The sequence below is a fragment of the Cricetulus griseus genome, chromosome 2 (genome assembly GCF_003668045.3).
Source record: "Cricetulus griseus strain 17A/GY chromosome 2, alternate assembly CriGri-PICRH-1.0, whole genome shotgun sequence".
NCBI lineage: Eukaryota > Metazoa > Chordata > Mammalia > Rodentia > Cricetidae > Cricetulus > Cricetulus griseus.
Window position 1 is genome coordinate 175,361,322 of NC_048595.1, and position 25,275 is coordinate 175,386,596.

General features: G+C 37.9%; 1 protein-coding gene across 3 annotated transcripts in view; it reads right to left on the minus strand.

Moving 5' to 3' along the window:
- The window catches only part of Wdr7 (WD repeat domain 7), a 267,663-nt gene that overhangs the window by 148,381 nt on the left and 94,007 nt on the right, over positions 1–25,275 (minus strand). For all 3 annotated transcript variants that reach the window (XM_027402761.1, XM_027402760.2, XM_035440121.1), the window contains one exon: positions 7,492–7,605. In XM_027402761.1, the coding sequence (XP_027258562.1) occupies positions 7,492–7,605 (114 nt within the window). The remainder of the gene's footprint in view (positions 1–7,491; positions 7,606–25,275) is intronic.

The window sequence follows — 25,275 nt, forward strand, 5'->3', positions numbered from 1 at the left end:
CTCTAGATATCTTACCTGTATTTTTTTTCAATGAAATCGTGCACATCACATGCTAGTCCTAATTTTGAAAATATGTTTTCCAAGAGAAGAAGACATACTACTAATGAAAGTCAACTGTGACTAGTTCAAAGAGCCATCTGGACTCTCATATCTGTTTCCAGTCTGTTTCTTTAAAATAGCAAGGCAGACTGTCAGAAAATAGCCCATAAATGCTCACTAGTTTTTTACAAACACTTTTTGAGTCATCAAGCAGCAATTAAGAAGGAGGTTAGTTAAAGGAGATATATGCCATGTAAGTAAAGGAAGAATACAGTGTCTAAGAATTTATAAAATATGTAGTAAATGGTAAATTCTACTTGATGTAAAGGAAGGTTACAGATTCACTAATTCAATTATTTAGCTATTAAACATTTTATTAAGGAGATGTCACATATTGTAGTCATGTCACGTAACACAAGCAGGTCAAAATTACATGCCTGTAAAAGAGTCTCAAAGGCAAGTAAAGTGCTTAAACATAAAAATAATACCATGCATGACATGGTATTCTGCTAGGGTACAGAAAATACAGTGGAGAAAGACTATGGAACAGAGATTCAGAAGGACAGCATGAAGATGGCCATGACTTCAGAAGGATTAGGAAGGAATCTTGGAACATCGCCCCTATATGGAAGAGCTGAGAGTACACAAGCCAGGCAAATGGACTCATGCAAAGAATGAACTATAGTTACTCTGCAGGAAATAAAGTAAAGTATTGTAGTAGCTGATGGCTCTGGAGATAAGGGGAAATCCTTGAAGGGCTCTAAATATCTAGGGAAAGTCTTTGGAATCTCTGCTATACTCAGTGGACAATCAGTTATTAACAATTAACAAGAGCAAAAATGATACACAGGCTACTGAAATTCTCAGAGTAATGGATGACTTACATTGGATATGGGCAAGAGACAGAGTAAGAAAGGTGGCTGTAAAATAGACAATATAAATAAATAAAACAAAACAAAACAACACAAAAAGGGTCTAGGCCTAGGATGCTTCTAAGGAATGAGATATTTAACAGAAACATTTTATAAAAGTTAGTACCAATCACAGTTGGGCATGGTTGGAGATGACTAATTATGCCATTAGTGATGGCATTCAATTGAGCATAAGTAGAATGGGGTAAACTGTAGGAAGAAACACCAAGCAACTTCTTTTGGATGAGACTTTAGGTATCTATAGGACATGAAGGTATACAGGGCATATGGGAAGGTTTAGAGGGAGAAAAGAGAAGGGAGAAATGATGTAATTATATTATAATCTCTAAAGTAAAAGAAAAACTCCATGATGTAAGATTAATTTAAGAACTAAAAGGACAAACACTGTTTACAAGAAGTCATATACATCTAGTACTCCTTGCACTCCTTTTTACACAGTCAACTGTAAGTTTAAAAATGAGAAAGACAAAGGACCCGGGTCTAACTCTCACTAATTACAGTCTCTTTTTTGTGTTAGGAAAGCAATTTTGATCTCTGAATAAATAATGTTCCAGTTTTTTGTTTTTTTCTAATGAAGCTTATCTGGACCTTAACGTGGCAAATTTCCCATCTTTTAGTCAGAAATTAATATAAGAATATGTTATGAATAGGGCCTTTAGTAAGAAGTAAAATGAGCAAATCAATATTTAGTCTCAGACCAGACATTCTGTTGGGCTTTATCTTAGCAGACATGTTGAGACTTTAGTATATGAGTATTTGTTAAGATGTCGGTTTTATAATGATGACTTCAGAAAACCAGACAGAACAATGAGTTCTCTGTTTAACATGTGTGTAATAAAAGAGGCTGTAGCAACAACAACAATAAAAAACATTTGTATTTGCAATCTTCTAACAGTAGTCCTAAGTAATGTTGGGAATTTTAAATAAGAAATGTGTGATGCCCTACCCCCATCATAGGAGAGAGTTTGGCCTCACTTTGATTTTCTTATGGTGCTGAGGACTAAACTGTATCTTTGAAATGTTGGGCAGGAACTCTACACTACCAGGCCTCGTTGGTCTACCTTAATTTTAAGCAGTAAGACAGGATCCTTACCTCACTGCTCATCTGATACCATATATAGCAATAGTCTATAATAACATTTTACTTTTTTAAAAAAGAAGATCTTCCAAAATCATTCACTGAGAATGTGAAACAGTATAGGCTCATAATTCTAAATCATGGGGGCTCCTGTTATGCTCTAAAGCTATGAGCAGCCAAGCTCAAGCCCCGCCAATGCCCTCTCCACAGGCGTGTTTTCTCTTTTACAGACCCAGGACAATCTATCTCCATTTCAAAATGATTTTAAAGAACTCCAACACTAGCATGAGCCAAAAATATATACTAAACTAATGAGACTGCCATAGAGTATTCAAAATAAAGCATATATAGAAATACTATCTTTAATCATTGCTAGATCCTTTTATAAAATCATAGACTCTTCTACCCAAGTCAATACACAATGCTTTGTGACACTGGGTATTAATTTCATAAGTCTGTCATAAAGAAATGACATTATTAAAAAAGAGTAAAATAAAAATCTCTAATGTCATACCTATAAAAAGTACTTTGATTCTCTAATTCAAAAAGAAATGAATGTAAATTCATAGAAATCTATTAAAAAGGGGATTTCCTCCCAGATACACAAACTTAGGTAAGACAAACATCAGTAAATATTTAGGCTTAAAATATATAGTTACAAAATGCAACTGAGATGGAGGGGGAGGCATAGACAGGCATTGGCACCAGTAAATTCACAGCAATAGAAAAATCACTGATTGAGCATCTGTACATTAGTACAGATCTGTACCTGAGGTGGTAACTAAAATGCAGTTGATTATATATTTTTTTAAAAGCACAAAAAGTAAATAGGCCCATTCAGAAGGATTTGTCACTGTTACTTTCATTTTAAACAGCTGAATCTGCCAACTATCTTACCTGACAATGTTGGTAACTTTGGTCCCTTTTCACTATTACATGTTCAACTGTGTCCTTGTTGTATTAGAGACAACACATTAAAGACAAATATAGAGATTTCCTTGAAGAGATAGATGTAAGTTATTAATAAAGCCCTTCTAAAATTTTCTTAGTTTGAAATTTTAAAGAGCTATGTATAAAGTGACATTTAGAAGATCCATCACTCCATCCTCAATGCTATCTTTTACCATGAAGATAACTATATAAAAGATAAGTATGTCACACAGAATGCCTACTGAAGAATCAATCCTGCTTCATCTCAAATTTTTTCCATGGAGGTCAGTTTTTAATGGTCTTTCCCCTAGTAATATAATGAAGTCATATAAGATCATAATAAGCTGGGAGTTGGTGGCACATACATTTAATCCCAGCACTTGGAAGGCAGAGGCAGGCAGATCTCAATCAGGTGATATTGAGGCCAGCCTGGTCTACGGTGAGTTCCAGGACAGGCTCCAAAGCAATACAGAGAAACCCTGTCTTGAAAAACCAAGAAAAAAAATCATAATAATACTGGTCCAAAAAAGAAAACCTATGGTGATAAAATGACTCTTAAAGATATTCTTCTATACTCATAGATCAGTGTCTTGCTCAGCCATCATTAGAGAAGCTTCCTCTTGCAGCAGATTAGAACAAATATAGAGACCCACAGACAAACATTATGCAAAGAGGGGGAACACTTAGCCCTAAAATGGAGGTTTCCAGACAATCCCTACCCTAAGAGCTCAGAGAACCCTATGGAAGAAGAGGAGGTGGAAAGAATGTAAGAGACAGAGGGAATGGAGGTCATGAAGAAAACAAAGCCCCCTGAATTGAAACAATCAAACCTCATATGAATAAGAAATTAATAAAGCAAAATACAAAAATTGTAATGCAAACAAAACATTATTTACAATATTGATTATATAGTATATGTATATAGTATATTACATAGTATCCAGAAATTGTAAATAATCTGGACATAATCTTATTATATTATTGGTTAAAAAAGATCTTAGATCTTAAATATATAGAATATTGGAAATCCTAAGGCAATTTCTTTGAGAAAGCATATTTCCTAGGTATATTATATGATACACAATTCAAATAAAGTTTTAATATTTGATACATAAAGATGTTGATCCACCAAAACATGTGATATGTAATGTAAACCACATAGCTAAGAATGTGATGACCCTTACGACAGAAGGGTAAGTAAATCTGATCATGTTCACATGCACACAGGCAATACTCTGCAGTGCTGATCAATGGGTATTAGTTTTAAAAAGAAAGATAGAAATAGCAGCAGCATATTGTTCAAGTGACATGGCGAAGGTTTAAATCGTCTCAATCAAGACTCATTTTTTTTCTCCCAGTTTTTCCAGCTGTTCTCTTCCAATTAAGTACTCTTCATTTCAAATACACTTAATTAGTTCCATTGATCAAAGCCCACACTTACGAGGTTTTCTCTGTGCTGCTTTACGTCTGTGAGGAGAACACTGACAAAAGGACCCAGCTTAAGTGTAAATGTCCTCAAACAGCATTTATACCTCACCCATTATCAGCCAAAATTATAATTTCAGAAACAATCATCCTTCTTCTGGCAAAAATAGGAAATTATGTTTTGTATTTCAACTGGTAAATGGTCAAACTACTTCTAAGAATAAGTATCAGATACAGCAAAAATAAACTTAAATAGCTAACCACATCAATCTAAAGGCATCAAATTTTGTCATGAAATAATTTCCAATTATTTTATGAAAAACTATTATTAGCAATTGCTTGAAAATAACCAAAAAACTTAATTGAATTTTGTTCAAAGGTAACGGCTGAACTGACAGCCTTTGATTCTGCAGTGCTGGTACTAGACAACATGGCTCATCCCCAAATAAGACCATGCTCAAAATGGGTTTTTCTCGATGCAGCTACCATATTTTCCATAATGCAATTTATATAGGATTCTAGTCAATAAAAAGAAATATGATTTTCTTCTAAACTGTCACAAAAATCTATATCACAGCTTAATCAAGTTGCACAGTCTAAAGGCAAGTTGAACAATCAACAGACGGCAGCATGCTCACTGCTCTGACAACATGTTAACGAAGGCTTTTTTGGTTATTTAAAGACTTTGGATATTGAACAATCTTGCTTCTAGTACCCATGGCATGAAGCGAATAAATCGACTGACAGAAGCCATTCGTCACACATGTTTAGCCAAATTAAACAGACTAAAATACATGGTAGGCAGCATGAATTAATTCTCCAAATGGGACTTGCATTAAAACTGCATTAAACTTGTAAGAACACAGTAGTCATGAGCTATAATAAAATCCCATGCGTTTGTAAATGCACAATCTAAATTTTCAATTAATTTCCTACAGTTTATTTTTGAGTGCTCAGAATGATCTTTATTCCAGAAAGTTCACTGACCTGTTCTACAACTGCTCAGGTAGACCCTCCTTTGCCAGAAATTAAACAACTACTTTTTATATGGAAGGTCTTTAGCTGTCTAGTGAGTTAAGATAAAACATAACCATAGCACTGTTAAAAAAATAAGCAATAAAAACAGGAGCTACAAAGTATCTTCTTAGTTAACATCTGCAAATGAAAGACTTCTTTAGTACCCATTGAAACAACTGTATTAACTGTTAAATGCTAAATGGTTTCTGAAAACTTGGAGGTTCCTAAGCATGAATATTTAAGTTAGATGATATTTTCACCAGAAGACTTACATGTTAAAAACAACTGGTAATCCAATTCCAAGTATATGATACCCAAGATTACATATATATAGGTAACATTATACAGACTGAGAAGGTTGTAGTTGTATATTGAGGAATATATGAATAGATGTGTATATGTATGTATGTGTACATGTAACAACATGAAAGAGAAAATAGGGGCCATTAGAGGGACAAAGACAAAAAAGGAGAATGTTGCTATTATAATTTCAAAAAGTAAAAATTAGTGTGAAAAATAACAATGAAATCATCTCTCCTACTTAGGCAAAATGTATTCAAAGCCATTGCCTAAGGGTACAGTTCTTAGACATAAGCTTTGCAGTTATCTAAGGAAATCACTGAGCTCTCTCACCTTCTTCCCAGTGGGAAGAAGTCAAAGGTGCTTAGGAGGTAATAATAGACTTGATACATATTGCTATGAAAGAGAAAACTCTACTTTCAATATTTTTCCAAGAAATTATTTTTTTATTAGTTCAAATTAGAAACAAGCCTGCTTCACATATAAATCCCTGCTCCCCCTCCCTCCCCTCCTCCCCCACTCCCCCATCAACCTCCCCACCCCACCCCCCTTCTGCTCCCCAGAGAGTCTAAGGCCTTCCATGGGGAATCCCCAAAGTCTGACATATCACCCTAGGCAGGGTCTAGGCCCTCCCTGATGTCTCCAAGCTGAGAGAGCATCCCTCTACATGGCTCCCAAAGTCCTTTCTTATTCCAGAGATAAATGCTGATCTACTACCAGAGACCCTGTAGAGTGCCCAGGCCTCCTCATTGACATCCACGTTCAGGGGTCTGTATCAGTTCAATTTTTAGTTAAAAATTTTACTCTTAAAGATGTGTGGACTACTAACGGGTATACTGTGTGAATCACTGGGCCACAGTATAGCTTCCATGGCAAGACTTTGTTTCTTTTTAAACTATACCTTTAAATTTTGTTTTATTTTGCCAGGGAGGTCACAGGGCAGAGGGAGGAGACAAGGGGAAGGAGAGATGAGTGGGATCAGGATGCATGATGTGAAATCCACAAAGAATCAATAAAAAGTTAAAATAAAAACTGTACTCTTGCTTTCTGGCAAATTTTTTAAGTTATTGTTTAATATTCATACTTAATAGCTATTAGAGATTTTAGTCACATCTTGAACTACTTTTAACCATCTATACTAAAACAACAATAATAACCTGAATCTCAATAAAACTATACAGTCTGTTTTTATCCTCAGTACATTCAAAGAAATTGAGCACAACGAATGTGGAGATTCAACAATTAAAATTAGTCAAAATAACTCAATAACAGGCTAAATATACCATGTGTGAGCTTCGTAAAATTTTCTGTATGTCTGGTTCCATGATAGGTAACACAAGGAAGAGTATTTGATGTCCACTCCAAGCACATAACTTTAACAGGCATCATTCACTTCCTCAATTACAGTATAAGGAATGTGTGTACACGTTCTTACATAGCCTATATGATATACATTGCCACTACAACATTATTCTTGAATTCAACCTTGCAATTGCGGTCTTTTACAGCCTAGTGGGCATGTATATGCCTCTACATGTTCCAAGGCTTTAGTAATGACCCTAGTTTCACAATTAAAAGATTTTTCCACAAAATCAAGTCACAGCTCACAGACTCACTGTTATAGTGACATGTGATCTCCTAGACCAAATCCACAGTTCCACTTCAAGTTTCCAGCCTTCCCTCAAAAGACACGACTCCAGTACATGACTTAGCAAAGTTTGAAATACTAACCAAAGCTCCAACAAGTCACATTCCTGTGCCCACGCTTACCAGTAGTGATGTCATCATCCACGAGGTCATGCTCTTCTTCCTGGACTTTGGCTTCAGATCCTGAGGCATCTGGAGCTGCTGACATAGTCTGCATGGATTCTGCAGTGACTCCAGCTAAAACAAGCAAGAGTGACAAGATTTCACTTTACAAAATGAAAGAAACAGAGTGAAACTTGTAAAGCTTTTTAGTTATTCAATAGATAATTTGACAAAGTATAACATACAAATAAACGAATAAAGCACTCATCTTGAAGGGGGTTGGTGGTGCATGCCTTTAATCCCAGTACTCAGGAGGCAGAGGCAGGCGGATCTCTGTGAGTTCGAGACCAGCCTGGTCTACAAGAGCTAGTTCCAGGACAGGCTCCAAAGCACAGAGAAACGCTGTCTCGAAAAACCAAAAAAAAAAAAAAAAAAAAGCACTCATCTTTGTCATCTTTGTCCTATTTATGTACGTGGATGGACATGCATGGGTATATTCTGTATTTAGTTTTAATCAACATGTGAGAAAATCAGACCCCAAAATGCTGATGTAAATTATATTTTTATTTTATTCATTTCACCAACACTTTGGATTTTGACAGTACTGTGCAGCAATCAGGGAAAAAAAATACAGTGAAGAACTAGTCCAAAGGCTTACTTCTCTACTCGGTTAGTGTGTTCATAATGTGAGGCTGGCACGAAAGAAGGAGCTGTGTTCTGAGAGATATAATGCCTCTAAAGAGAAACATTTGCCTCTATGAAAGAAATTATACCGAACAAAGCTTTCATTCTGCTACTTCATAAAAATGTCTATTTCCTGCATAGCCATCTTTTCATCCCTCTGATAAAATATTCTGGTGTCAATGTACATCTACCATATAATTTCTAAGTTGGTAATGAGTAATAGACTTTATGGTGTTTTTCTGTTATTATCATCAGTCCACCATGGCTACTACAGAGGTGGAACTTTTCTAATCAAGTCTTTTATAGAAGTACTTTAATATTTGCTTATATAGGAGCCATCCAAATGTTTTACAAACTAAATGCTGTAAATACTAAAGGATTTCTTTTCTTTGAGATATACTGTCCTACACAATTCCCCAGGCTTACCAAAGGCACTGAGGGAGAAAAAAACCTTAACTCATTCACCACCATCAATGATGTCTATCTATTAGTAGGTGAACACAAGACCTAAAGATTGAATATGGAAAACAGTACATCCCGTCATTATAGCATCATTTGTTCACAGATGCTTTAGAGGGTGGGAGGCCAGGAAGGGACAAAGGAGTAAAGAATTAAGGAGAATAATGATGAAAAAAAAAAGGTCACCAGTGAACAAAAAATGATGTTACCACTCTACTGAAGTATCTTTATTGTTGGATTCAAAAGGTCAACTTCAACATGAAGGAAGGATTGACTGGAAAGTATTAATTATTTAATCAACACAATCTACTTGGGAAATAATCACAAAGAGAAGGGGATAGAAGAAAAGGATAAACACATTTCCTAAAAGGACACATTGTTCAAATAATTTTTTTTAAAAAAATCAAAGATTATTTTCCATATAATTGAATTAAAATATAACCTTTGAAACTTCATTCTCATTCTTTGCTAACACTTGACAGTTCTAAAAATGATCAGAGAAACCAGAATAAAGATATTTAAAAATATCTGGACAGTAATGATCATTAGTATTTTCCTTTCCTATGAAATCAAGAGATTCAATAAAAGTGAATGTTGAGGCTTATAAGTAAGCCATTTATATTTGTCCTATTTAACCAGAGAGACAAAGAAACTGCTCAACATAACATTACTGCTAAGTTCCAAAGCCAGAGCTGAAATGCAGGTCTTCTGATCTGAAACCTCCCCAAGTCATTTCATCACAAGGGTTTCTCAACATATACTCATATGCACTCCCATGGTGGGGAGGGACGGAGGGTGAGAGGGAGAGGGAGAAAGAGGGAGAGAGGGAGAGAGAGAGGGAGAAAGATATCCTGTAAATTAAGAGCTAGCCACCCCACATGGCAGACAATATGTAGTATTTGTTTTTCTGAGCCTAGTCAAACTTATTATCACTTAATAAAATTTCTAAATCCATCCAGTTACTTGAGAATTTCGTACTTTATTTTCTTGCAAGTTTAATAAAATTCTGGAGTATCAAGGACCTGGTTCTGTCATATAATTGGCCTTGGTCAGGACCTCATGGTAAGTGGCATACAGAATCATCATGGCAAGAGTGTGGAAAGAAAGATCACATGATGATACAAGAAGACAGAGCAAGCATGGAGTCCCATAAGACCTACCTCAATGACTCTCAAAGGACATTACCAGTAACTGAGCAACCACTCTCTGGGCTCCGCCTCTGAAATACTCTGCCACTTCTCAACATTACCACACTGGAGATAAAGCTCTTATATATGAATCATCAGGAGAAAAGTGCATCCCACCTACAGCACACATCCTATATACTAAAGTAACTCCAAATGAACTATGGACTCAAATATAAAAAGTAAAATAATTAGAATTTTTAATTAAAAATATCATTAAGCTCTAAGGTTAGAATTGACATTAAAAGCATAATCCACACAAAGAAATATTGATTAGGTAGTCCTCATCAGAATTAAAATAACTTTTGCTTTGCAAAAATTCTATTAAGAGAGGGGGAAAGGCAAGACCAGAGAAAAGATTTTCTTTTAAATCACATATCCAACAAGATACCAGTATTTAGAGTGTATAAGAGGATTCCAAATATCACCAGTGTGCAATGTTCTAATTCCTCCTAAATATCAAAGTTTACATATGATCCAGCAGTTACTGTTAGGGAATGAAACCATATGTTAATAGGAAAACTAATCGATTAATATTCACAGCAACATTATCTACAAAAGCCAAAGAGCGATGAGACTTCAAATTGTCACACTGATGAAACAAAACAAAAACAAAAACAAAAAACAAAAAAAAAACTATAGTTATATAGTAGAATGCTATGCCACAATACAAGAAGATGGAGCTGAGAGATGTTGCAACACTAGAAAGCTAAATAAAAGAATCACCTCATCTTATGACACTAAACAGTCAGACAGTGAAATCTATTGAGACAGAAAGCAGAACAGCACATTGGCCTACAGATGAGATGGAGTGGGGAACCAGGGAAGACGCTGTTGAATATTGGGGCTCACTTTCAGGTGAACATTTTTCAAAAATGACTGTGCTGACGGCTGCATAGCTGTATGAATAATCTAAAAGTTCTCTGAATTATGTCTGTTTGGGGAAGCTTTAGTAAATAAAATTATATCTCAGTAAAGCTACCCATGTAAGTCTGGCTTTCTAACATTCTGTATCAACCAAGGCACCCATGCCACTGTGTGTACGCTGTGGGTATACTCTATCCCTAAAGGTAGATGAAGAAAAAATAACAATAGAGTATTTATACAATAGGAAAAAAAAACTCCCATAAGAATTTTCTTCTGACTTTCTCTCACTTTGTTTTGTTTTCATTTTGAGTGAGTTACACAGCCTGTGCCAGCCAGGAATTTGCTATGTAGCTGAGGATGACTCTGAACTGCTGATCCTCCTGCCACTACCTCCTAAGCTAGATGAGCAACCTACCAACTAAATGACATCCATCATCAACCCAAGAAGGCATGCTTTCAAAATTTCAAAAATTTAAGCTATGTTCCTGATTTTGCCTGAATATGCAACTCCATCTTCCTGCTATTTACTTACCAATAAGTAAAGAAAGAGGAAGCAATTTTTTCCAAAAAGCTCAATCTTATAAATTCCATAATACTGTACAGTGAGGTCAACCAATTCCCTAAAACTCTTTAAATGTTCTGCAAGATAGTGAAGGTTAGAGGTGCTGAAGATAGAACCAAATCATAACATTCTCAAATTCTCCATCAAGCCAATTTTAGCCATCTGTTTTCAGGAAATAACTTTAAGATTTTAAGCCACAAAAGGATCAATAGTGTTTTAAAATAATGCTAAGCATTTTATTCTCTACCTGCAAAAGAAGGCATCATGGCATTTTTATAAACTCCAAATCATACTTTGGCTACTTCTGATCTCCACAGTGTTTAAGTGCATGCTACGTACTCTCTTAAAGCAGGCAGACAAGCACAGTAGCAGCTGCTGGTGGAGGCTAAGAGTGTAACAAAGGATTTGATAAATTAACCTTTAAAAAATAAAGCTAATCTCTATCCTGCTTGTGGGAGTGTGTACATGGTCAAACATGTTGTTCAAAACCATGACACATTTTACTATATGTAAATTATATGTAACCTTAACTATTTAAAAATATACAATAAACACTGGGCGGTGGTGGCACATGCCTTTAATCCCAGCACTCAGGACACAGAGGCAGGCAGGATCTCTGTGAGTTCGAGACCAGCCTGGTCTACAAGAGCTAGTTCCAGGACAGCCTCCAAAGCCACAGAGAAACCCTGTCGCGAAAAACCAAAATATCCAATAATCCGATATAGATATAGATATAGATATAGATATATAGATATAGATATAGATATAGATATATCAAGCCTATATCAAGTCAAGACAGAAATGAAGATTGTGACAAAATATTTTCTTTCTGTATGTGTGTATGCTGTATGTAAAGTGAGTAAAGGTATACAGGTGTGTTTGCCAATGCATGAGTGTGTGGAGGCCTGAGCTTACAATGGGGTTTCTTACTTTCTCTTTCTCTATACCCCCCAACATCTTATCTATTGACAAATGATTATTCTGATAGCTTGGAACTCATTGACTAGCTGGGGTGGGCCAGTAAACCTGAGATGCACATGTCTCTGCCTTTATCAATACCGGGGTCATTGCTGCACCTTGTTTTTACGTGGCTACTAGAAATGTGACCTTAGGTTCTTATGCTTTTTATTTATTTAAACCGTGTGTGACATAAGTGTTTTATGAATGTGTGTGCACCACACATGTTTCTGGAGCCCATGGAGGTCAGAAGAGGTCACCTGATCCCTGAAATTAGACTGCCATGTATTTTTGAGCTGCCTGGTGTGGATGCTTGGAACTGAACCCTGGTTCTCTGCAATAACAGCATGTGTTCTTAGATACTAAGCTCTATCTCCAGACCCCAGGTGCCTAAGTTTGTGCAACAAGCACTTCACCTACTAAACCATTTCCCTAAACTCTGTATTGTCAGTTCCAAAGAAATACAAAGACAAGAGGAAATTACTTTGTTACTGACATAAAATGTGTAAGTTTTCAAAGCAAAAATTACTTCTTTGTGATTCATTATCAAAAAAGATGACTTATTGTGGAAAATTAAAAAAAAGAATCTTTATAAGATCTGTACACAAACTTGCTTATTTGTAAGCAAACTGATTATTATATGGTGATATTTTAGTTTTGGCTTGCATAGGTCGTGTTAGTGAGCTTACTTTGTCAAATTACATTAAAATAAACTAAAGTGTATTATTTTGATAAATATACTTGAAGTATTAGGCATAAAGTCCAATAAACCTGGCTTGAATAGAACATAATGAAAATAACTTCAATCCCACAATACAAATTATATTACCTAATTACTAGGAAATGATAATAATGGTGTTTGGAGAAGAGAAAGTATTACAAATACTTAAGGATAGCAAGAAATCTAATAAGAAGAGATAACAGTAAATGTATAAAAAGGAAGTGTACAAATCCAAGTGTTACAAAGTGTACCTTTTACCATTATGGGTTTCATATATAGCATATAAACTGAGACTTGGGAAGGAAATGGGGAAAATGGAATGAAGCAGAAAACTGCTGAGGAGAAGTTTGGCTATGACAGCATGGGGTGGGGGAACATTGTACTTGGCAGAAGTGAAAACAGGCGATAGGAAGACTTTTATGAGACCTTACAGTTTTCTATATACCAGGGTCATTATTATTGTCAAAGACCTTCAATAATTAAACTTGCCAATTATACATACATACATACACACACACACACACACACACACACACACACACACACACACACAAATCACTTGAAAATGTTTTAATGTAAACACAGAAATATGATCTTCAAAATCAACAGACTGAAACTATTCTCAAAATTCTACCAATAGGGACTGGAAAGATGGCTCAGCAGTTAAGAGCATGAGCTGTACTTCCAGAGAACCCAGTTCAATTCCCAGCACCCACACAGTGCTTCATAACCATCTGTAAGTCCAGTTCCAGAGGATCTGATACCCTCTTCCGACCTCTGAGAACACCAGTCACATACGTGGTGCACAGCCCTACAAATAGGCAAAGCACCTAGACACACAAAATACATTTTTTAATTTCAATAATAAAATATAGACATTAGCTAAAATGTACATCTTTTGCCTTACACATTATCTTTATAAACATTTTCTAACTGGTTTACAATATCTGAGTAATGACAAATAAAATGAACTTGGGAGAATTCTATAGTGTCATATGACTAACATGACAACCAAAGATAAAAGGCTAATTTAACGCATTTTTTTTAATGCAGCACATCAAGTGATATTGGGATATAAGATCAGTTCAGTTCACTGTAACTTTATTATTTTGCTGAAGAATAGATGGAAGGGATAATATTGTTAGAATGAAGAACAAAAACATACAAAATGTTAACAAAAATTATATTTCTCATTCTCATAAAATATAGATTTCCAGTGAGATTGAAAAATATATCCAAAACAATAGCAGGTATTTTTATTTCATCAGTTCCCCACAACTGTGGTTTTCCAGTGATCTAATTAAAGTACACTGGAGGCAATGATTTGATATGAACATTCACTTTGAATGAAGTAAAATCCAATGATAAGGGAGTGTGTGAATATCTCCAGTTGCATTTCAGGCAGAAGGCAGGAATTTATTGGAAGCAGATCTGTGCAGTGACTGACCAACACTGGCCCACATTCCCCACAATCTCATGACAGACAGACGGCCTGCCTCACATTAATTCACTTCACACCACACAGATCGATCCGCAGCCGTTCCCTAGTCTCTCTGCACACACCGCCTGTCTGGCTGCCTACATTCACATCAGCACATACACACAAAGGCCACAGAAGATAACCTTTTACTTTCCATTAAAGACACAGTATCTACTTTTCCTTCTCTAAGCATCAAAAATAGAAATTATAACACTATAGATGTGGTCTTATAAAAAGATTTCACATAAAAAATTGAAGGTAGGTATCACTTATTATGAATAAAGATCATTTCAATTTTCCAGAAACAAGCTAAGCTTATTAACGGTAATGTAATTAGAGAAATAAAAAGTATGATAAAAAGAGTTTAAAATTAAATCAGAATATAATAATTATTTGTTACAAAGAGAATCGATGTTTAATTAATGAAATACATTTTCCTACCTAATATTTTGAACTATTTATGAAACTACTATCATAAAAAAAATGTAATAGTAAGCCATTCTGAAAGCAGCAAAACAAGCTGGAAAACACACAAGTAGTAGAAAACACAAGTAGCATACTAGCTCTGCAGAGTATGAATGTGAGAGCATAAAGCTTCATTCTTCTTCTTTTCCAAACAGAACTGAAAGTGATATATAGAGCGAAAAAAGATATCTAAAACGTTGAATTCACCGTAGGCACCTATTCAAAGATTTGATTGATTTGCAGGCTACAAGTGAACTAAAAGCAGTTTTTTGTTTCAGAAGACATAAATGAAAGAAAAACTCATATGTTGTTGTTGTGAAACAAAGGCAAACCTGCCTTGACACGCTAACATTGAAATCTGGCTGATGTGAAACCTCAATTACAAGCAGAATTATACATCTTGGAACTGCTGAAGAATTTGTCACTGAAACCCTTCAAAGATCCCAATTCTTTCTAAATCTCTGTTTCCTCTTCTATCTCTCTACCCTTCTGCCTCTCTCCTTTCTCTCTTATACTGGCAATGGCTGTAAGCAGCATGAACACTACACTGTGCTGCATATATTAACAGTAAGGTGCTTTAAAGTAAATGGAAGTGAAACAGATGGAGGCAGCGAAAGATAATGTCTTTAGCAATAAAGATACTGAATCTTGGGCTAGATCTACAGGATGGGCTCCATCTAAATGAATCAGAGAGCACAGCATTGCTCATATGGTAAGGCAGGGAATTGTGCAAAGTGCTCACATTTCCATAAAGACTGCCAGCACTCTGGCGACTGTTAAACAAGCTTCTCCAGGCAAGTCATGAGGTGAAAAGAGATCCTCAGATAGAATGTGTGCTGGGGATTGAGTGAGGAGCCATAGGAATGACGATAGGAGGAATACCTTCACCTGTGGTGAGAAAACATCTCTCCTGTGTTGATACAAAGAAAGATTTGTGAATGGATGTGGTGATGAACCAATAATTTTCAAACCATACTTTCTCCTAGACAGAGATCCTCACTGTTGCCGAATTAAAATAGTTGTGTAAGTGCATGCAGAGTCACACACATAGTTCACACAAGTTTTCATTTGAAGAATAGGCATTTAAAAAAAGGTTTGAAAAACCACTTTTCTAGATTGTTTTTCCAAATAGGAGAAGTAGAAAGAAAACTCATTCACACATCTAATTCTTTTTTTTGGGGGGGGGGATGGTTTACTAAGCAAAGGGAATAAAGCAAAATGGGGAAATACAGGAACTTTTTATTAGAAAACCTGATAGCCATAGTACTAATACAGATTTATAAATGTGTATATTTTATATAAAATAGTTTAAATACGAGGGGGGAATCAAGCAACACTTTGAGCATGATATAAGGAAAGAGAACATATCAAAATCAATTTCATGAAGTAGATATATCGGAGTTAGGGCTTGAAGTGTATGTAAAATGTATCAAGGAATGACAGTGAGTGAAGAAGAAAGAGCAGCACATGAGAAGATCATGGGACAGCAGGAAGTTAAGTGTGGTGATGGGGGAAAATGAAGCTAACAAGACACCAGATGCTGGAGCCCAAAAGACAGGAAGCAATAGGTTACTTGCAGAAGATAGGAGGCAGTGAGATGACTAATCTTGGTTGACAACTTGACTACTGCTGTTAGGTACACCTGTGAGTGATTTTTCTTGATTGCATTATTTAAAATAGAAAGAAGTAACCCTAAGCCTGGATCATTGGGGGTCAGAAGACCCACACTAAATCTGGGCCATGCCTTCAAGTGTCAGCCCACAAAAAAGGACACAGAAGGAAGACTTTGCCTTTTCCCTGCTTCTCCTCAGCTTCTCTAGCAAGTTCATTCATCTGCTGCTGAGGAATTCCTTCATTGATATTAGGATCTACTTCGTCAGACTTCCAACATATACTGAAGGCCTGCTGAGACATCCAGCCTTGTGGACTGAACGACCACCAGATTCTAAGCCTTTCTATCGAGAGACAGCCACTACAGTTCTACAGAACTAGCCAGACCACAGCCTGCAAACCAGTATCATAAATACCATTTTAACATATATAGATTGGTTGTATTAGTTCTGTTCCTCTTGAGAACCCTAAGTTAGAAACTTGTTTTTGTTTTTGGACACAGAGTCTTGCTATGTAGCCTTGGCTGGCCTGGAACTTACTATGTAGACCAAGGTAGTCTTGAATTTATAGAGAACCACCTGGCTCTGCTTCCCAGTACTGAGATTAAAGGCCTGTGCCATCATGACCAGCCTATAAGCTTGGTTCCTTTAAGGTATCTACCTGGCTCCAGTATAGTAAAAAAGAGCAGAGCCATTAACACACATAATTAAAAAGATGCTAAAGCTGGTAATTATGCACTGACAGTAGACTCTTAGAATTTAACACCTGAGGTCATACACGAGGCTCCTCTCCATTCTCTTTCTGGTTATCAGCATATCCAGTAATCAGTTTGGGTATACAGCCAGAAGCCACTATAGGAAAACAAGTATGAAGCTACAGTTTTACCTAAATTGGATGACAGTCTCTGAGAAACAACCAGTAATAGCAATGCTTTCTAGCAATCCAGCAAGATTGCTTTGTATCTTTTTGTTTAACCATACAGAAACAAGATAGAGTAAGATGTTGTTCTACAGTCAAATATAAATGACGGTACTGAGTTTAGCACAGTGCTGCAGCTGAGTTGATTACAAAGAGCCACACCTGGAAAGTGTTAAAGGGTGGAGAAGGTTCTTTATAAAACTGTGGTAGTAGATATTGTAATCTATTAATGTGTCACATCCTAAAGATCCAAGTATGACTGAGTAAACTTTATTAAATGCAATTGCTTAAAACAATGAATTAACTGGAATGCTAGGGAAATTAGGATGAGGTGCACACTCTTAGAAAATTATTTCATAAGACCACAGAATGATAGAAACATAATAGACAGTGAACTAAGCACTACAGAAATTGGCCAAAAGACTAGATAATACAAAGCTACAGACCAAGAAAGAATGGTACGCAAATACTGCACCCTAGTGTTAGCTGGTTTTTAAAAAGTATATGTTAGAAATTCTAAATTACATAAAGCCTACTGAGGTCTTGAAAAACAAGCAAATCTACCAAAAATAACGATAGATAGATCAATCCTATTAAGAAAAGGAATTTATGAATAAGGAAAAGTAGAAAGCTAGAACAAATCCTTGCATGAATTAAAAAAAAGTGGGGGGGAAACATTCACATGAAGTCAGGTTCATTTTAAGTAAGGTGAGGATAGCAAAGAAAGGGGAGAAAGGGGGACAGAGGAGAGAGGCAGGGAAAGGAGAGCAGAGGACAGAGGGCAGGCAGACAAAAAGAATGAGAATGAGTTATTAATGCTTCTCAATTTTGTTGCTGAGAGGATATGTAATATGGGAACCCAGGAGCAGCAAACACATCTAGTACCCAGACTGTTGTCTCCAGTAGCTCTACTAAAGGCTCTACTGTTGTGGAATATTAGTTTAAGATATGTTACATTCATTTATGCTGTGGAATATTTGTTTAATGGTGCAAAGATGTTCTGTATTTTTACGTTGCATTCGTTTATCTCTGTGAAGCTGTGTTAATTGCCTGTCTAAAACACCTGATTGGTCTAAAAGCTGAACAGCCAATAGCTAGGCAGGAGAGGGACAGGCATGGCTGCCAGGCAAAGAATAAATAGGAGAAGAGAGAAGAGGAAGAGGGAGAAAAGGAGAAGGAGAGGAGCATATAGGGGCCAGCCACACAGCAACACAGCCAGCCAGAGTAAGAAGGAAAGACAGACACATAGAATAAAGAAAGGTAACAGCCCAGAGGCAAAAGGTAGATGGGATAATTAAGAAAAGCTGACTAGAAACAAGGCAAGCTAAGGCCAGGCATTCATAAGTAAGAATGAATAAGTCACCATGTACTTATTTGGCAACTGGGTGGTGGGCCTCCAAAGAGCAAAGAATAAAAAACAACCAACTACACACTAGTGGGCTCCTTCCAGACATGATGATCCTAGGAGGAATGTGGGGAAAACACAAGATGGATGTAGAGCATGTGCCACAAAATGGTAAAATGCTATTTTAATAAACGAGGCCACACCAAATGGACACCAGTGCCAAATGAATTAAGACATGTGTCTCAATAATAAAGCAACTGAGTAACAAGGTCAACTATTTAGCAACAGTCTAGTCAGGACTTGGTGATGGGTCAATTGTGGAGAAAAAATACAATCATTATAAAACATATCATTTTTGTAAACAATGAATATAAGCTAATCAAGAAATTTAAAATTTAAAAGTTTTATCTTGAAAGACCCCCGCCCTTAGCTTTCTCTTTTAAGTTTTCCCGCATGCAGCTGGCGAATACATCCTCTCCTGCACCCCCTGACCCTTGATACCCACAGCTGCCGGCACTTCCCCGCCGCCGCGCAAGGCCGGCCCCGGCCCCCGCCGGACCGCTCCGTCCCAAGGTCTCCGCCCCCAAGGTCAGCCACCTGGGCGCGGAGGGAGGAATCAAGTCTGTTGTACCAGACACCAGACCTTGAGAATATGCTGATCTGGAATGGCTCTGTGCCTCATTTGAACCATCAAATAGAATCCCTGCTCCTAGCTTGCGCCTTTTTCCCTATATAAGGACGCCTTTCCCTTGGGGCGGGCGCGCTTAGCCACACAGAAGCTAAGTCGCCCCAGGTACCTGCGTCTCCAATAAAGCCTCTTGTTTTTTACATCCAGTTCGTGGCCTCGCTGATTCCTGGGTGTGTGGGTCTCCCTCTACGAAAGTATCCCTTCGGGGTCTTTCATTTGGGGGCTCGGTCCGGGATCGAGACCCGCCCAGGGACCACCGACCCACGTCTGGGAGGTAAGTGTTGTGCGGATCCGCTGTTTTGTCTTGTCTGGTCTGAGTCTGTCTTGTGAATTGCGCTGGCGTTTGTAGTATACAGCTGTGTACATTTGTAGGCGGATCCGAGGAGGGACTGACGGGTCCGAACTCCCGGCCGCGGCTCCAGGAGACGTCCTGGTAGCGTTTGGAGCCTCAGTGGGCTCATTTGTTTTCTGGCTAGGGTAGATGCCTTAGCGTTTGGAGCCTCAGTGGGCTCATTTGTTTTCTGGAATCTTACTTTCAGACTCTCTGTCGAAACCGCGCTGCGAAAGCCTGTTCTGTGTTGTTTGGTCTTTGTTTTGTAGTTGATGTGCATAAACGCAAATGGATTACTCTTTGTTCCTCAGAATGGCCAGCCTTTGACGTGGGCTGGCCGCGGGATGATACCTTTAACCCCCAAACTATATTTCAGGTAAAAGACACCCCAAGGGCCCCCCTTCCTTTCCCCCTCTAACCGCCCGCCGCCGCCCCCGCCAGAGGCAGAAGCGGCCGCCGCCGCCTAGCTCCCCTTAACCTCGGAGGAGAAACAGCTGCCCAATGAAATTGATGCAGCTTGCCCTCTTAAAAGACCTGAATGGGATTTTACCACTGAAGCAGGTAGGACGTCTCTATCACCGGGTGTTCGCAGCGGGTCTGGGGGGGGGGGCCGCTTTTCTAGAGAGACTAAAAGAAATATATAGGATGTATACTCCCTATGATCCGGAAGATCCAGGGCAGGCCACCAGCGACCTGGACAGGGATCAATGTGCTTTTTGCTATACTTCATGAAAAGGGGACTTTGACAAAATTTTTATATTGACTAAAAAAATAAAAAAAAAATTGTAGGAAACTTAAAAAAAAAAAAAAGAAAGCTTGTCTAAGAATGTCTAAGAGAGTCAGAGAAATGAACTAAAAGGTTATAGAAAATTAAAGCAAGCAAGTCATAGCAGAAAAGATTGTTATAAAAGGTTATAGAGGGTTAAAGCAAGTTGTTGGAGGTCACAGAAAGTTATGGAGGGTCAAAGCAAGTTGTAAAAGGTCAGAGGAAAATTGTTAAAAGTCAGAAAAAAGGTTATTATAAGTCAGAGAAAAATGTAAACTGTGCTATGGTTTCTCATGTCTAAAATTTTAACCATATTAAGCTAATTCTGTTTTATATATACTTGTTTTAAAATGTTCATATGACTTGACTGGTCGCCATTTTGCTAAAATTAAAAAAGGAATACTTAAACCGCCATCTTGACTAAAGATGACCGCATGGAAATTAGAGGTACCATCTTAGAAACAAGTTTTTCAATTGAGATTTACAATGTTAATGCTTCTATATATTACAGAAAGACCTTAAGGGAATTTAAATTTCTTTTTAAAACCAGTTTTTTTATGTTTGTTTTTATTAATGTTTGTACTTAAAGAGCTTCAATTTAAAATTATTTTTGAGCAAAGCCTGACAATGTAAAGTTTTTATTTTATAAAAGATGCTGATCTATTATAAGATATTACAGTTTATATTTTAGAAATAAGTTTAGGATGTTGATAACACACACCTTTAAGCTCAGGATGTTGGTAGCACACGCCTTAAGTTTAGAACATTGGGGATACACGCCTTTAATCCCACCACTCGGGAGTAAGAGGCAGATGGATCTTTATGAGTTCAAGGCCTGTCTGGTCCGGCAGATCGAATTCCAGGACAGGCTCCAAAGTCACAGAAAAACCCTGCCTAAGAAAGAAGTTAAGCTACTGTTTAAGGAATATAAGGTAGCTCTATGCAGTTTTAAGTTCAGCTGTGCTGTTTCAAACATCTTACTAAGTTAAAACCAGTTACAGTCAGACTAAAAATTATTTACAGAAATAAGACCTTACCTAGCCACCTGTATACTTAATGTGTGCTTAAGGCAAGTAATTAAAACAGACAAACAGACCTCTAATGCTTCAGAGATCTTCAGAATATGGCATTTAAATTGTTATCTTTAAAGTTTATAATGTCAGACAGACTGCCAGATCCTGACAATGACCCGAAGATTACAGGCACCTCAGTTCCTGCACCTGGACCAATGAGCAGATGCTCAGATATGAAACCTGCCGCCTGCCAGAACCTGGCCGAGACTGTGGACAAAGCTGCTGGACGCTGGAAAATTGATTGTACCCCTTTGCCTAGACAAAACAAGGTCAGTCTTTTCCATGTCCCTCTTCCACAGAGAGAAAATAAAACCTCTCACAGATAGGCCTGGCGAAGATTGTTGTTCTTTGAGACAGCTGCCTCCAACGGTAATGGAGAAACTTGGGTTTGGCTAACTGTATATGGACCTACTTCTAACTGGCTTCTGTCACTTTTTAGTAGATTCGGATAAAATATACCCTTCTCAGATCTCTGAAATATTACTGGTTGTCAGCTTGACAGCATCAGACAGTTAGATCCACTATAGACTAGTCAGTATGTTAGCTGATAAAATAATGACTATCTACTGTTCAGGCACAAGCTCAAGGTTTTTAAGTTTATTTTGGTTGTCATCTAAGTACAAACTTAAAGGGCTTTTCATCAGGCCAAAGGCACCCCTGTCCAATCCATACCTAGCTCTCTGGACAGAAGAAAAATGTACATGCTTATAGCCCAAATCTGTAGTTTTTGCTAGGACTCAAAGTTATAAATGTGTTCTTGCTGTTTGAACAGATATCCAGATATCTGCTTTTTCTGCACTGTGGGCTTCTATAAATAAGTTTTAACCTCTGTTCCTAGTTTAAATATGTCTTAAACAGGTTTCTGCTTCTGACAGACATCTGAGTACCAGTTGCTGACTTCAGACTGTTCTAAGTAGACTGCGAACCCTAGACTTGCTATGGATGTGAACTAGTCTGCTGATATGGACACCCCCTATCTCTGCAACAGTGTCTGCTAACCAGAAGCCCCTGATGGATTCCCCGTTGCCTAAATTCCTTTTTGTTTTTGACTAGCATTTCAACCTTCTGGGGTCCTTAACTTCGTCCCAAAGTCAGCAGGAAGCAGTTTAGAAAAGAATTTCGCCGTCCATTCTCCCTGGTTGAAATGCTAAGTCAAAGGGAACTTCCTTGCGAGGGGATGCCAGTACCTATCACTCCCTGATGGGGACACTAGAGACTGGGTCCTCCTACTCCCCCTAGCATACCCCTAGGCCATATGGGCTCACACCTTTTAAAAAAAAAAAAAAAAACTTATAAAGACCAGAGGGACCATCCTACCATTCCCCATTCCTACCAGATCGGGGACACTGTCTGGGTCCGGCGTCACCAGACCTCAGCGCCTACCAGTTGTAAAACTGCCATGCAGCACAAGCTCACATTGTCTGAGGTCTCAGGAAAGGGGCTATGCATAGGCAGTACTGGTTTGACCCCCTGCGTCTCTACCACTGTTCTCAACACCACCATTGACTTTCGTATATTGACAGAACTTTGGCCCAGAGTCACGTATCACCAACCTAAATATGTTTATAGGGTACTAGAGAAGTCAACCCGACATCAGAGGGAGCCAATGTCCTTAACTGTGGCCCTATTATTCGGGGGAATAACTATGGGAGGTATAGCAGCTGGCATAGGAACTGGTACGGTTGCCTTACAGGAAACTAGTCATTTCAAACTTCTACAGCAAGCCATGCATACCGATATCCAGGCCCTAGAAGAGTCAATAAGCGCACTTGAGAAATCCTTAACATCACTCTCTGAGGTAGTCCTGCAGAACAGACGAGGGTTAGATTTATTATTTTTAATAGTTAGAGACAGCATGGCCAAGCTTAGAGAAAGACTTAACCAGAGACCTCTGAATGAAAGATTCCATTCAGTTACAAGAGAAATGGGGGAATGAAAGACCCCCGCCCTTAGCTTTCTCTTTTAAGTTTTCCCGCATGCAGCTGGCGAATACATCCTCTCCTGCACCCCCTGACCCTTGATACCCACAGCTGCCGGCACTTCCCCGCCGCCGCGCAAGGCCGGCCCCGGCCCCCGCCGGACCGCTCCGTCCCAAGGTCTCCGCCCCCAAGGTCAGCCACCTGGGCGCGGAGGGAGGAATCAAGTCTGTTGTACCAGACACCAGACCTTGAGAATATGCTGATCTGGAATGGCTCTGTGCCTCATTTGAACCATCAAATAGAATCCCTGCTCCTAGCTTGCGCCTTTTTCCCTATATAAGGACGCCTTTCCCTTGGGGCGGGCGCGCTTAGCCACACAGAAGCTAAGTCGCCCCAGGTACCTGCGTCTCCAATAAAGCCTCTTGTTTTTTACATCCAGTTCGTGGCCTCGCTGATTCCTGGGTGTGTGGGTCTCCCTCTACGAAAGTATCCCTTCGGGGTCTTTCAATCTTAACCCCAAGAAGATATTATCAGTGGAATACTTGTATGCATTTATTTGTATGAAGACTGAGTAGCCTCAGATCACAATGAAATAGATTATTGTATAAAATATAAATATATCTTCTTAGATGGAACATAAAGAAACCAGTGAAGTGATACCTCCGAGAAAACTAAATAAGCAGGTCTATGAAATACAGTTAATTCAGTCTAGAAAGATGACAAAGTGGAATCAAACGACTGCAGACATCAAACTCATGCTCTGTAATGAGCATAATGCATCTATAGGAGCATGTTAGTATTCTCCTACATTACACTAATTAAATCTCACAATTCATTCTAAAAGCTATTCATATCTAACTCATTATTTAGAGGAGAATGAAAAGTTAAATTAACTAAGGCAGCACTCATCACTGCCTTTGGAGGAGCTCTTTAAGAATTAGCTTGCAAAACAAAGTTATAGAAAGAATAATGACTAGGCACACAAGCACTATCATAACCAAGATACTTCAATAGAAAAAGAGGATGCAAAATTTACTTTTGAAGCCCACTCTTCGAAGAAAAACAAAGTATCTTTAAATTAGACAGCCACGTTTTTTATAATTTGTGTTAACTCTGTGTGTGTGTGTGTGTGTGTGTGTGTGTGTGTGTGTGTGTGTGTGTGTTGTGCGAGCTCTCGAACACGCATGTATGTGCATATGCACTTGTGAGTGTGTCAGGTGTCTGCTAGGTGAGCATGCATGCCACCATACACTGTGGAGATCAGAGACAACTCTGTGAAAATGGTTAATGTCTTCCTCACTTACATATATTCCTATGATCAAACTCGGGTCATCAATCATGAGAAGCAAGAAGTTTACCTGCTGAGCCATTTTCTTGGGCTGGCCATCACTCTTCCTCTACAACTCTATATGCTTATGAGCCCAGAAATAAAATAAAAAATATAATAAAATAGATAATATTTTAAACTTATAGATACAGAATTACTTAAAACTATTACAGAAAGAGCTAGGGCTATGAACTGGCACTTTAAAACAAATTCATAAGGCTCAAATGAAAATATACTGAGTAAGTATAACTCCTAACAAAAAGTAAAAATGAAACAAAAATGGTATTTCATTTCTCATCTGACACAGATAAAAGATTCAAAGAGTTTACCAATGTGTTCAGCTGTAAAGAGTGCAAGAAGACAACATCTCACATATACCACTGTTGAAAGTGCAAAACAATCAAATCCATGTGGGGAAAAAACTGGAAAAGGCATACATGCATTTATC